Here is a 15,414-nt window from a genome sequence, read left to right as displayed (position 1 = left end):
GTAAAGTTATCTAAGTGGTGACTTGCTAAAACCGGTACCTTTGGCTCTCATTCACCCTGCTAATAGTAATGTGTCAGATTATTAATTAAAAAAAAAAAAAACACACACAGGATTTTGTTATTATCAGTTTTATCCCTTTAAATTTTACTTGCACTCACCCTCAAATGCAAGTTTAAACTATTTAGCTTGTAGTGTCACACATTTGTTACAGCAGAGGAAATAACGTGGGGGGATTAATCACAGTGTCCCACACGGTCCCGATAAAGGAGTCAAAAGCTTCACATTCATTCTTTCTAATGAGCACAACTACACATTTTCTTCCGCACATCCATCCATTTTGTAACTAGTGCATACAGTTCTGGGTTGCAAGTGAAATCACCTCACACACATCCTCTTACACACATGAGCACAGTGGCAGTGAAGAAACAGTCATGGCAATTAAATACAGAGGCAACTTTCAAAACAAGTGTCTATTTGGCTTGTCTACATCATCAATGAAATAAGCTACTCCATCTCTTAATACAAACATAAAATATATTTAAGATTTCAATGCTTGAAGCGCATCTCCCAATTAATACGAGATGTACGAGTCATTGCTGAATACGAATCTGTAAACACTAATTTCTGTTATACATTTGGTTTCTGACAGCAGACTAATGTTTATGAATACAACCACTAAAATGTGAAGAATGTAGTAAAAGCACTTATGATGTCATATATTAGAATGGTACAATCGTGAATGTAATGCAGTCTACTCAGTTGCGATTAACTGACTACAGGTAACTTTTGTAATTGTGGATTTGCACACAATATAGGCAATAACAAAGTCTGATCATTCATATGACTCACTTTGCAAACAGCACAGCAAAGGCTCTTTTACAAGAGTTCTGAAATATTGGATTAATGTAAAAAAATTGACTCATCTGTTAAGTTACTCTGTAGTGAGTTTTTAACAAGCTAATGAAGTTAATATAATTATTACAATAGCAATTCCACATAAACCCTGTGCTGAAATTATAGGTGTCCTGCTTTGTCCAGCCATTTTTGGTAAAATCTTATAGCAGCATAACTAAAGCATGCTGAAGTCCAGAAAACTGTGATAACAGACCAGAGCTGCAATTATCTGACCAATATCTTTTGGAGTATATCATTTCTACACCTACTGTTCATTTTATGTTCAATAATCATTACATGTGGTCGGACTCATTTGTGTACATGTTAGAATAATATTTTAGAGCAGTGTTTCCCAACCTCGGTCCTGGGTGCACACTGTGGCTGCAGGTTTTTGTTCCAATCAGATTCCTAATCAGTGACAACACCTGATAACACTGATCTCATTTAATTAGCTGGTATTATTTTTCTTTTATTCTACATTCAGAAAAGCACAGCAGCATGCTTTTAACATTTATACGACATTTAGAAATATTTCTGATTTTGCTATAGACTCTCTTTAATTGATTTCATTATATTTTGCCCTTTTTCTGTGCAGTTTTCCCCTTCATTGTATCTTATTAATGACAACTGAAAATGAGCAGAGCAGACACGCTGGCAAACAACACTGAATAAGCAAAGGCAACAACTACTTTACCATCAGACTCACTAATTAGTAAATAATGGATTAATGGATCCAACATTGATGGACTGAAAGCCAGAAGTCTACGTGACCATCATCATCAGGTCCTTCCATGAAAACCCTAAATACAAAGAGGACTGTTTGACTTATGTTAGGTAGATTGCCCAGAGGGGACTGGGCGGTCTTGTGGTCTGGAACCCCTACAGTTTTTATTTTTTTTTTCTCCAGCTCTTGGAGTTTTTTTTTTGTTTTTTCTGTCCACACTGGCCATCGGGCCTTACTTATTCTATGTTAATTAATGTTAACTTATGTTTATTTTTTATTGTGTCTTCTATTTTTCTATTCATTTTGTAAAGCACTTTGAGCTACATTTTTTTGTATGAATATGTGCTATATAAATAAATGTTGATTGATTGATTAATTAAACAATTAGAACACCTAAAAAAGTAGAATGAAAATGAAGATAAAAACATTGTTAAAAAGAAAAAGTACAATATTCCCATATAACTGCCTGGTGTATGTGTATATATATATATATATGTACGCACACACACTAGACATTAAGCCTGTTACAATAACAGGCGCTAGAACAGTATTGCATAACCATTATTACTAACAGTCTATATTAAATGGCAAGGGACCAGGGACCTTGACCTCATTCTGTTTGTTGTCTTAATTTTTTTGTTAAAAATATTTTTGCAAGAAGCCTAAAGTAAAATAATATTAAAAATAAATTAGAAACGTATATGACAATACAGTAAGTATAATTAATATTGCCTTAGTGTAAAACTTTATAACAATCTGTAATACACAATATCTGAAGAAGATATTTAGGAAAATGATTATTTTTTTATCTCAGGAAATTTTTCAATAAAATTTCATTATAGACATTTTTTGTAAACACTCTTATTCAGGACCATCTACAACGTTGACTACAACATTTGTAAAACTTCTAACTCTTGATAATGCAACATATAACTGACCGTAGCTGAATACTGGTTCTGGCAAGTAAATGTCAACTTTTTCTAAGGTTTGCCCTTCAGCTTTATTAATTGTTATGGCAAATATAACTGGAAATTGTCGCCTTCTTATGGTAAAGGGTAAATTACTAGAGGATAGAGCCAAATCAATACGGGGAATATTCTGACGCTCATTTTTTTTTTTTACAATCATTCTATTTGCTCATATTTTTCTTTGTCTTTCAGCCTCTCTTTTGTTGATGTTTACTTGCTGAGCTGACCGTTCTTCCAGGAGATGTTGCTTATATACGATTTCAGTGTCTGTGTCTTTTGTCCTACGTGACATGTCCTTTTTTTTTGGGTGGCATGTTGTTAGTGGATAGTTAGTTAGTAAACATGCACGAGGCAGTATGCGTGGCGTCTTCTCAGCAATGGATTTTATATGTGCGGCCGCAACTACCCAATCAGCACTGTCCCCAGCAATGCTGTCCTTTATTTGCTTATCATGCGCGGCTGCGGCTATGCCATTCACTGTGTGCTCAGCTTCCAATGTGTGTGCATCCACGATGCCGGTCGTGTGTGTCGCACTTCACCAAAAGACACACACAGACCTGGACGCATATATATATAATATATATATATATATATATATATATATATATATATATATATATATATATATATATATATATATATATATATATAATTCCTCCTGATCGCGGGGGTTGCTTCCAGAACCCCCCGATATGTGAAAATCCACGAAGTAGAAACCATATGTTTGTCTGGTTATTGTTATATATTTTAAGCCCTTACAAACTTTCCCACACTGTTTATAAATATTCTCCGCACAGTTATACAGTAAACCCTCATTCATAGCGGTTGATCCGCTCCAGACAGTTAAATGAATTTCCAAGAAGTAGGATTCTTTATTTATAAATCTAATATTTTCGTTAGAGCATTGAAAACCTGTTTACGACCTTATAAATACATTTTTTAACATTAGAGCCCTCTAGACATGAAATAACACCCTTTACTCAAAAGTTTAAACTGTGCTCCATGACAAGACAGAGATGACAGTTCTTTCTCACAATTAAAAGAATGCAAACATATCTTCCTCTTCGTGCATGTCAGGAGCAGAGAATGTCAGAGAGAGAGAGAAAAGTAAACAAGCAAAAATCAATAGGGCTGTTACGCTTTTAAGTATGCAAGCACCACGATAAAGCAGCGCAATGAAGGGATCAATGTGAAGCATTTTTTTTTTTTTACAGGCGCGTCCGTATCTTCTAAGCAAACAGCCACTGTGCAAAAAGCCCCTCTGCTCACACCCCCTCTGTCAGGAGCAGATAATGGGGCCTCCCTCCCTAATGGTATTGCATGATGGATAAGTATCTGCCTGTATTTCTCAGGGGGAGTGAGCAAACAATGAAAAATCAATACGGGCTGTTAGAGCTTTTAAGTGTGCAAAGCAGCGCGCGGGAAGCATATCGTATATCATTGAGGAGTTTTATTTAATATGTAATACGTGCTCTGTTTGGTTAGCTTCTCAGCCTTCCGCCAATAGCGTCCCTTGTATGAAACCAACTCGGCAAACAAACTGAGGAAACGTAACATAAATTGAAAGACACATTGTCCGCAGAAATCCGCGAACCAGCAAATATCTGTGATATATATTTAGATTTGCTTACATTAAAAATCCGCAATGGAGTGAAGCCGCGAAAGTCGAAGCGCGATATAGCGAGGTATCACTGTATGTATATATATATAGATATACTAGCAAAACACCTGCGGCGCTTCGCAGCAACGATGTATTGCCTTAAAATTTTTATTGAGAAGAAAATTAAACCTTTTTAAACTGAGGGAAAATATACCAATAATTATTTGTATACCACATTGTGAGTTCGGCCCTTTGGTTGTAATATGACCAAGCTGTGCGCTGAGCTTACTCTTGAGCATGCAATGTATAGTTGGCCATGTGAACAGTAATCTTTTTTCAAATCTCACAGCTTGAATTGCTGCTGTCATTATCGGTTTGAGTTTGATGGTTTGTTTCAATTACGACAGTATTTGTAGGACTTGTGTTGAAGAGACATCAACTCGCATGCAGATGCATAGGTGAAGGGCTTAACACTTATAGTGCTCCTATGTAGTATAATTATCTCCTGTACTGTCATCATTCCACACCTTGAACCTGTCCCAGTCATTCAATACATAAGACACAATGTCCTCCGGATATCAAGAGTGAGCCTGATATGGCCGTGCAATATGTAACAAAGACAATGAAAAAAGGTAGGTGTCATCTCTGGACATGGAAACCACTCGGTAAGTGACAGTTCTTTGATCGATGGTGATCACCTCGATAGACATGTTAATAGGGGTACGGTTGGAATGATAACGGAAATGGGTACCTAAACAATGTAAAGTAAGTCTAAAATACCTAAACAATAACTATAATCGTAATAAATGAACAATAAAACAGCAGAGAAGCCGTGGATTAAATAAGGCTGTAGTTATCAGCAGGGAGACGTGAATCCCGTGGCGAAGCAAGGAAGGGAATGTAGAGACTGGAACGATGGACAGCCTTATATAGGCAGGCAGCCAACAACGTGGGAGGCATTGGGATGAAGGACCCAACGCCACCTCACACGGTGACCGAGCTGCAAGCTATGGACGTATATATGTACGTAAGTAGGATTCAGATAGCGTTGGGAACCCGTGTACAAAATTTCTTGAAGATGGGCCCATAAGTAACACAGACCATTGAAAAGTTCAATATGGCAGCCGACAGTGGCATCATACCACCGAAATAAAGTACCAAATTTCAGCCTTCTACCTCTACACGGGATGTTGGAAAATTAGTGACGTTGGAAAGTTCAATATGGTGGCTGACAGCAGCGTCATACCACTGAAATAACAACGTACATTGGTTTCGGTTAGCGCAGGGAAGCCGCCTACCAAATCTCGTGAAGATGGGGCCATAAATAAGAAAGTTCAACATGGCGGACATTGTCGACCGTTATGACCGATACGTGTAGAATATCGAAAAGAAACCTGCTTAACTTTTGTAAGTAAGCTGTAAGGAATAAGCCTCCAAAATTTCATCCTTCTACCTGCACGGCAAAATGGAGAATTAGTGATGAGTGAGTGACTCAGTGAGGGCTTTGCCTTTTATTAGTATAGATGAAACAGGAACAGCATAGTTATTTTTTGTAGCGGGATCTACTACTCTCCTATACACAGACACAGCAGTCAGGCAGGGTTGTGGCCAAGTAATACTGTTCCCTGCATTTACAATGTTCCTTGCATCACCCATCGAGATCTTTTCTGTTTGCTTCGGTGGAGAGCCACAGCAGAGGGTTGAGCCTGCTGTTGCCCCAGCAACGCATAAACAGTCTTCCATAGATACGGTGATTGCACTTCAGGACACTATTCTGCATGTAGTCCAGTTGGGGGAGGTCCCAAGAAAGTTTAGAAACCTCATATTATCTTGGATGAGTTCCGCACGAATAGGAATGTTTCTTGAACGAACATCACTGAACCACATAAAAACTGCTTTTTTGATGTCTTCAAATGCAGCAGTTTGTATACATTTGCAACCCAAGATTTTTCTTTGTTTTTTACTTGGTTTTTCAAGAAAGATGACAGTGTCGATGGCAAAATTCCGAATTCACTGGCAATGTCTCTTTTTTCTTTTTGCTGCAATTGAGAGCCGCAAAAAAATTCTTTTTTTTTTTCTAATATGAACTGTTGTCATTTTACAGTGTCTGCTCTTTCTATAGGAGGGTGACAATGAGTTAAAAAATTAAATCGATGCTTTTCAAATGTTGATGAGCAATAAGCAAAAGGCATCACTGAAAACCAAAGAAAACAAAAACAGCAAAAAAATAGTACGAAGAAAGTTCAAAGAAAAAAAAAAATGTATAATGTTTCTTTTGGGGATCGTTGCACACAACTGAGCTGCGACCACAAAACTAACTGCTCAGTGGATAATTCATTCAGGCATTTCAAAGTCCTTTAGGCACTTCGATGTAATGAAAGTATCTGCTGAATGTATTTCGTAGTAACACGATTTCTATAGACTCTTGTCATATGGGGAAACTGTCGGAACCGTAAAAATACTTCACTGTAATAAAAATTTTGCTGTAAAGATATTCGTAACAGAATTTTACCTATACATATATCTATATATTTGCATGAATCCATCTTCTATTATCCTTATGTTATAAATAAATTGTATCATTGTGCTTATTTTAACAATCATGTTTGGGTTACTTGTGAAAGCATGTCTTTGTCCACGTTTCAAATCACACTATTACCTGCATTAAGCCATGCACCCTGGGATGGCAAATTATTGATTATCAATCATAAAAAAACCTACATTGCCATAAAAGAAATGTCTCTTCTCAAAGTTCAGAAGGAACCATGCGTGTCACAATAAGTTGTTAATAAAATCCAAGTTGAATACTTACAATAGGACATGAATTGTTTTACAAGAAAGAAAATATTTTAACAAGTGTTCAAAACTACTAAGTATTACGAGATTAAATGCAGTATTTAAGGCAAACAGAATCACTACTTAATAATATCAAATGCAAAGTACTGCTGTTCACTTGCTGGAAAAAAAAACGGAATGCTTATAAAACATTTCAAAAGAAAGAAGCAAGCTAAGCAAAAGTAACATCATTCTTACAGCCTTGGTTTCCATCTTGTTGAAAATCACATTTAGCATCTGAGTCAATGATGCCTTGGCAGTGGTTTGGTTGATAAGGTTTTTGCTAGCAAGGTATATGTTGTAACATGTCCGCACAGTGAGCAGGATTGTTCCGTCATGAATTTCAATGTGAGGAGAAGTTACAGCTGTCAGCAGAACCTAAAAACAAAATAAAAAAATTGGACATGAGCGTCAGTAAGCTTTGTAGCCTAGGAAACCAAGTTACCCAAACTATTCTATAACATTTCAGTAATTATTTACCGCTCGGATTCTGATCTTTCTGATCATAAATTAGATCATTATGATAGCAAAGAAGAATTCACAATTAATTAAAAAATTATGGTATTTGAGCATGTCTGCTCATGCTGCTGCCCCCGTGACCCGATCTTGGATAAGCGGAAGAGGATGGATGGATGAATGGATGGTATTTGAGGGTTCCTATAGAGTGATTCTTTCTCTTGCAAAATTTGGCTCAAAAATTAATCAGTATATCCCATAAAAGGCTAAAGTTTCGAGTTTACAATTTATCTGTCTAGCGGTTTTAGACCTAGACCAGCCTGAAGAAACGGAGACACATAGACACACACAATTCATTGAGATGGATGTTTTTGGTATCAGGTGACCTTAAAACAGTGAGATCCGTTGAAAACCTGACACTGAAATTTTTGACAAATATAAACCTTTCACTCCTCCCTGTAGATGACAGGTTTTGGGGGGATGGGCACAAAGAAAAAATACAAACTACAGAGTTAACAAACCTTAACACTAGAATCCCTGAAGCCTACGATAACTTACAATGCTGGACCACCTTAAATTCCCTTACACCATTTCATCAGTGTCTTCTGTTTTGCAAATGTGTCGATCAGCACCAGCAGCAGGCAGCTGCTGTGTACTACACGCACACACACACACACAAGCACAAATACGTCTATATGGCTTGTGCACTGGTAAGAACTGCAATCTCAAAGTCGAGAGGTTGTGGGTTCGAACCTGGGTCCTTCATTTATTAACTGTTCTGAGTAGTGAGCAGCTATCATTATTATTATTATTGTAAAATAAAAACATGTATTTGATTTATTTGAGTCTGTCACAGCCAGAGTAAATTTATGGCACTTGTAAGTTAGTGTTTTGTTTTATTATTCACTTTTTTTTTCTCAATCACGTTCACACTCCCCCCGATCTGACACTGTTAGTTGCTATAACAGAGTTGAACTCAGATGAGGATGAGGGTTCTACATTAGAGAAAGAGAACAGAAGCCCTCCCCGCAAGAAACTTCCACTCACACATTTCGTAGGCTTCAGGGATTCTACTGTTAAAATACTCCAAAATGTCATATAAGAAGTAACAGTAGTAAGAAATATTGTAAAAAGTTGAAAATTATTTTATGGTCAGGAAAATTACTGCAGATCAGCTGAATACTGTAACATCTACACTGAACACAAACTACATAAAAGAGGAACAAAAAAATTGCATGCTTGGAAACACTCCAAACAATTTTCTGTTAATAACAATTAATGAAGTAAATGCTTTCAAATCACTTTGTTTTATATGCTGCCCCCTGACTCACCAGTACGTGAAAACCCCCACATATGATATTATGTTTGACTCTTCCTAATGTTTAGTTATGCAAGATATCACGCTTTTTGGGGTTCCCCCTATTTTTGGTCCTCTACTAGAAACACCCTCATTTAAAAGCCATTTTGGATCATATTTTGTGCAGGAAATTACACTATTACAATAAAGAATAAACCAATAGGTCCCTTCAGCAAAAATAATTAGAATGACTAAGTTGGACATGCCACATCAACTGACATCTTAATGGGGTAGAATAGTCAAAGTTACTCCATTTTCCCAAAACTTCAAACAAATGGGGACTAGTAATTTAGGCATGTGGAGTGTCATTTAATGCAATTTTAAGGTTTCTGAAATGAAACATGATAATATTTTTGATATTTGATTCTTTACCAGTGAATATCTCAGAAGGACAAAAATGAATAAATTTTAAACATAACCATGTGGGATATCTTTTACACTATTTCAGGGTTAGTGGTTACGATTATGATTTATTTTTGATGCATTTCTAAGGATCCAGTCCTTTATGGACCTCGAATCAGATGTTAAAAAATGAACAATTTCTAATACAATTGATAATATCCATCCATCAATAACAATACAATACAATTTACTTTTGCATAGCCCAAAATCACACAAGGAATGCTGCAATGGGCTTTAACAGACATTAATAACACACATTAATATTTCAAATATGCAATATGGCACGGCTGTTATTGATCATTTTGCACTTCTACAGTACCTTATGAAGTAAATCATTATGTTTTTAATAATCTGTATTAGTGTGGTTTTCATTAATTCAGTATTTTTAAATTCAGAGAAAGATCTGAAATTTAGCACTACCTTTATTATTTGGAGTTGAACATCCTCATCAGTCTGTGGTCCCAGGAAGCAATTACAAATAGTTTCTACAATTCGATCAATTAATCTTTTCCCAGGTGTGCCACTGTCTGGAGCATTACCAGTAATATAGCCATATGCTATAAGTTTCTACAAAAGAAAAGAAAACAAATAATCATGTAATTAAAAAGAAGATAGTGAAATAAAAAATACCAACACTGACGAAAAGAATAAATGGATAATTCAACATAAATAATGAAATAATAAGAATATATATACATTGTCACATACATGTGCATGGGAGGCAGTCTAAGGACTTAACTGGGAATAAGATGCAGATCCAGGGGTTGATGAACAGTTCTTTTCCAGCCTTTTGACCCTCTTCCACACACCAAGTCAAGTCAAGTCAAGTTGGGGAGCATGCACTAGTACAGTGCATTGCCGAACCCACCACACGACAAAACAACTCGGGAAACCTGTTTGCAACCCTGGCAGACACGCGGTCCAGTCTCACCCTCCAGAAATGACCCTCAATCTGCCGCAGCCAAGTGTTACGTGGGCAAGCCCTTGGCCTGGTCCAGCCAGTCCCCAACAATGAGAATCCTACGAGCGGGATCACCCTCATGGAAACGCACCACATGGCTGTAGTGCCATAACAGACACTCCTTCACAATGCAGGGAATGTGCCTCAAACGGGATTCCAAGAGCAACCGCACATTTGACACAATGTCAAACCAACGATACCCAAGGATTTTCCGGAGACACAGTACCAAAGGAGTCCAGTCTTCGGCTCAGGTCACTGGATAGCGTCCATGTCTCACAACCATATAGCAAGACAGGAAGCACCAGGACTCTGAAGACTTGGACCTTTGACCTTTTGCACAGATATCAGAAGCGCCACACACCTCTTTCCAGCGACCTCATGACCTCCAATGCTCTCCCAATCTGTCTACTGGCTTCATAGGAAGAGTCACCAGAGACATGAATGTCACTGCCAAGGTAAGTAAACCTCTCAACAAGGTCGACACTCTCTCCACAAACAGACACATTGCTGATGGCTATGCCCAAGAGGTCATTAAAGGCCTGGATCTTAGTTTTTATCAAGGACACTCGAAAGCCCAGATACTCATATACTCCTCGCTCAGTCTCTCGAGAGCCCCAATCAGAACCTTCATTGACTCCACGATGATCACAGCATCATCAACAAAGTCAAGATCCGTGAATCTTTCTTCACCAACAAAAGCTCCACAGCCGCTTGAGCCCACAACCTTGCCCAACACCCACTCCATACAGGCATAGAACAGAGTAGGAGCAAGAACATTGATATTGACAGCTGATATTGACGTTTGCACTCCACGGCAACCACCAGTGCCAGGATGCGGTCGATGGTAGACTTCTTAGTCCTAAAACCAGACTGTTCAGGTCGCTGGAAGGTGAGCAACTGATCACGGATTCTATTGAGGACGACCCTAGCCAGGACCTTACCCAGCACCGACAGCAGCGTTATCCCCCTGTAGTTGCTGCAAACCAGGCGATCACCATTCCCTTTCCAGATAGGGACGACAAGTCCCGTTTTCCAATCAGTTGGGATGATGCCACTTTCCCAAATGGAAGCAAAGATTACTTACAATCCCAGGGTGACAGCCTTACCACCATCCTGAAGAAGTTCACCCCAGATACCACAGATCCCTGCAGCCATTACCCCCTCAGCTGGTTCACCACCTGTGCAATCTCAGTGAGACTGGGTGGTTGACAGCTAATTGGAGGATCAGCCTCAAGAACCGTGGACCTAGAGATATCCAGCATACTAGCAGTAGGATCAGCTTTGAACAACTGCTCGAGGTAGCCAGCCCAGTGGGTCACAAGTGCAGTGTCATCCATAAGGACTGTTCCATCGGCCACCCTGACTGAGACTCTCCAAGGAACAGCTAGACAACAGATGGTGTTTTAATTGCTCAAAGATTCCTCTAACAAATGGCTCTGAGGGCAGATTAAGAGGCGTCCTTCTCAGTTCATGGTACAGACCAGAGTTGCCATTCAGCCGTGCGCTGCAACTCCTCTCGATGATATCCAGGCTGCCCTGCAAGATGAAATACCTCCTTCTGGGAACAGCAGTAATAATAACACCACAGTAACCTTCAGGGTCTAATCACGGAAGGTCTCCCACATCACATTAGGATCAGCAGTCACACCCAAATCTGCAAGTTCCTCACACAAACTGCATGCAAACTCGTTAGAAACAGCCTGGTCCTGGAGTCTGGCCAAGTCCAGGCTCCGTTAACTAGTACAGGAACCTTGGGTCACGACCATAACTCATTCCAATACTCTGGTCGCAACCCGATTTGGTTGTGACCCGAACTAATTTCCCCCCATAGGATTGTATGTCCATCCATCCATCCATTCTCTAACCTGCTGAATCCGAACACAGGGTCACAGGCGTCTGCTGGAGCCAAACCCAGCCAACACAGGGCACAAGGCAGGAACCAATCCTGGGCAGGGTGCCAACCCACCGCAGGACACACACAAATACACCCACACCCCAAGCACACACTAGAGCCAATTTAGAAATGCCAATCCACCTAACCTGCATGTCTTTGGATTGTGGGAGGAAACCGGAGCACCCGAAGGAAAACCACGCAGAGACAGGGAGAACATGCAAACTCCACGCAGGGGAGACCCGGGAAGCGAACCCAAGTCTCCTAACTGCGAGGCAGCAGCGCTACCGCTGCGCCACCGTGCCGCCAGGATTGTATGTAAATACAATTAATTCATTCCGGAGCATACGAGCTGAATGTAAATATATATTTTTTTAAAAAGATTTTTAACCGCAAAAATAGTTAATTATACCGTAGAATAATGCACAGTGTAATAGCAAACTAAATGTAAAAACATTGAATAACACTGAGTAAACCCTGAACAGAGAAAACTAACATTGTAAGAGTTCACGCTATAGCCTTATGAACCACTCTCTGTAAACACTTTTTTGATGAGTTTTAAGCACTGGAAAAAAATTAACATTTGAAAAATCTGTAATTTATACAAAACTAACCATAAACAACCAAGAAAACTTGCATGAGTCGAGTTCTGGCATGAAGGAAGTGAGGAGGAACTGGGTGGAGAGGAGATTACAATTTTGAGGTGAAGTCTGCGGGTTTGCTGCATGCTCCCATCTCACTTCTGGGAGCCCTTAAACCCCTCACTGTCAGTAATAATACCGATGAGCACAACAGTGAGGCACTACAATGGAGCAATCAAATGGTGCAAAAAGTGGCAAAAACTTTTATTAAAAATCAAAAAAACAACAATCAAAAACAAAGTTCAAATTAAATAAAGTGCAGTGCTTTCAGAATCCGTCAATAAATAAATGATCCCAAAAAACAGAAGTGAAGTGGAGATTAAAATCCAATAGAAAAAAGTCTTCATTAAATACGTGATTAAAACAATGCTTGAAGCAGTCCCTTTAAAAACAAGTCCAGGGCATTCTTTAACGGCCTTACTGCATTCTTGAACTGCCTTCTCGCACACTCTCACTCTATCGCTGCACAAGGAGAGACTGAACACGTGCGGAAATATTGGCGTGTACGAACCGAAAGGCAAACTGGCTTGTTCATCACCCGAGTGTGTTATCGTGAACAGATGCAAAAATTTGGCAAACTTTTAGGTCGTAGCCTGATTTGTACGTGATCCAAGACATTCGTGACCCGAGGTTTCACTGTAGATGGCAATCTACTAGACCGGGTCCTAAGATTACCAACAACAAGTCTGCGGATTACCTACCTACCTACCTACATACATACCTACATACCTACATACATAAGAACCTCGGTTCACGACCATAATTCGTTCCAGAACTTTGGTCATAAACCGAGTTGGTCGTGAACCGAAACAGTTTCACCCATAGGATTGTATGTAAATAAAAATTAATCCATTCCAGACCCTACAAACTGTATGTAAATATGTAAATATATGTAAAGATTAAGCACAAATATAGTTAATTACACCATAGAATGCACAGTGGAATAGTAAACTAATGTAAAAACATTGAATAACACTGACACAAAACACCCAGGCTCCCTGCTCAGCTACACGAGCTAGCTAGCTTGCGCTCTCTCCCTACCTCTCTCTCTCTCTCTCTCTCTGTCTGTAGCACACACACCACCAAAGCCCCTCCCTCCCTCAGCTACAGGAGCAGGCTGTCTCACGCGCTCTCTCTCTCTCTGTAGCAACACACACACACACACACCCTATTTCCCTGTCAGCTGCCCGCGCTCTCTCTCTCTCTCTCTCTGCGCTTGCTCGCTCGCGCTCTCTAATCTTTCTGTAGCACGTGCTCGCGCAGCATTTTTTTTAAAATGAGTTTTAAGCACAGCAGAAAAAAAAGAAACATTAGAAAAAATACGAAGTGCATGCAAAAACCAACTCACAAGCAACCAAAAAAGTACTGTAACAAGATCACTCTATTTTAGCCTTACATTACAATCGCTGTAAACACTTTTTATAAAATGAGTTTTAAGCACAGCGGAAAAAAGGAACATTTGAAAAAAGAGAAAAGTAACATTGCAACAAATCGCGTTATGAACTGAAAAATAAACTTTTCAAAAATCAGTAATACAAAAACCACCAAGAAAACTAACCTTGCATGAGTCGAGATCTGGCATGAAATGTTTTCCTTCAGGTGTTTTCTCTCTTGTGATTTCTTGGGTTTCTGGTGCTTTTAGCTGGTGGGAGTGAAAGCCTCATTCAGCCATTCCAAAAACAAAGTTCTTGTGACCCAACCCTTCGTGTTTGCCCCCCACATTACTGGCAGTCTGGCTTTGTTTACATCGTGCTGCTTGAAAGCACAAGGGCTCACAGATTGGTAAATGAGTAAACTGGTAAACAATTTTTCCACCTCTTGTAATTTCTTTCTTTACTTCGATTTCAATTTTCTTCAAAACTTTCTTCTCACCACTCTTCACTTGCTTAGAAGCCAATGGAAGGAGAACAATGAACAGAGCTCTTACAGCCACGCGGCTCGCTCGCTTTCTCTCTCTCTCTCTCAGCCTGCCTGTGGTGGAGGGATGGTGTACTTGCACGTACAGCCTGCAGATAGGCAGGCAAACACGTGCAGCAATCTCCTCCTCCCCCTCCCCAGCAGGCACATGGAACTGGGGGGATGGTTTGCCTGCCTATCTGCAGCCAGTAAGTGCAAGCCAACACGTGCAGAAATCTCCTCCTCCCCCTCCCCAGCAGGCACGTGGAATTGGGGGGATGGATGGCTTCCACTTACTGGCTGCAGACAGGCAGGCAAACAGTGCAGCAATCTCCTCCGCCCCCTCCCCAGCAGGCACGTGCTTGCTCGCTCTTGCTCTCTCTCTCTCAGCTCAGGCAACCAAGCAAGGGAAACTGGCTTGTTCGTATACCGAGTGTGTGGTTGTGAACCGAGGCAAAAGTTTGGCGAGCTTTTTGGTCGTGAACCGAGTTGTACGTGAACCGTGGTCCCACTGTATGTATGTATATATCTACATATATACACACACAGCTATTTCGTATCAGTGCAATACGCTGCTTGTTAAAACGGATAACTCCCGCTCTTACGTGCAAGTCTGCATGGATATTATGAACTATCGTATTTGTTCAAGTTCTATTTAAATTTTAAATAGAAGGAATTTTTATTTAGTCGATAGAAATATCTTTGGTAGGAATGGTAAAAACAGACAGGAATATTATTCCAGAATAAATCAACTCAAACCTTAAACAACTTATATTTTGCTCTCCATAA

The 15,414-nt window shown here is 39.6% G+C and overlaps 1 protein-coding gene across 1 annotated transcript in view; it reads right to left on the bottom strand.

The window, feature by feature from the left end:
- LOC120514847 (brefeldin A-inhibited guanine nucleotide-exchange protein 2-like) overlaps positions 1 to 15,414 on the bottom strand; it is a 144,082-nt gene that overhangs the window by 50,539 nt on the left and 78,129 nt on the right. The window contains exons 4-5 of the mRNA XM_039735452.1: positions 9,657 to 9,803; positions 7,220 to 7,399 (exon numbers count right to left, since the gene is read on the bottom strand). Of these exons, the coding sequence (XP_039591386.1) occupies positions 7,220 to 7,399; positions 9,657 to 9,803 (327 nt within the window). The remainder of the gene's footprint in view (positions 1 to 7,219; positions 7,400 to 9,656; positions 9,804 to 15,414) is intronic.

This window comes from Polypterus senegalus, chromosome 14 (assembly GCF_016835505.1).
Source record: "Polypterus senegalus isolate Bchr_013 chromosome 14, ASM1683550v1, whole genome shotgun sequence".
Lineage (NCBI taxonomy): Eukaryota > Metazoa > Chordata > Cladistia > Polypteriformes > Polypteridae > Polypterus > Polypterus senegalus.
Note: the sequence above shows the minus strand (reverse complement) of the source record. Positions and strands in the feature narration are given on the sequence as shown.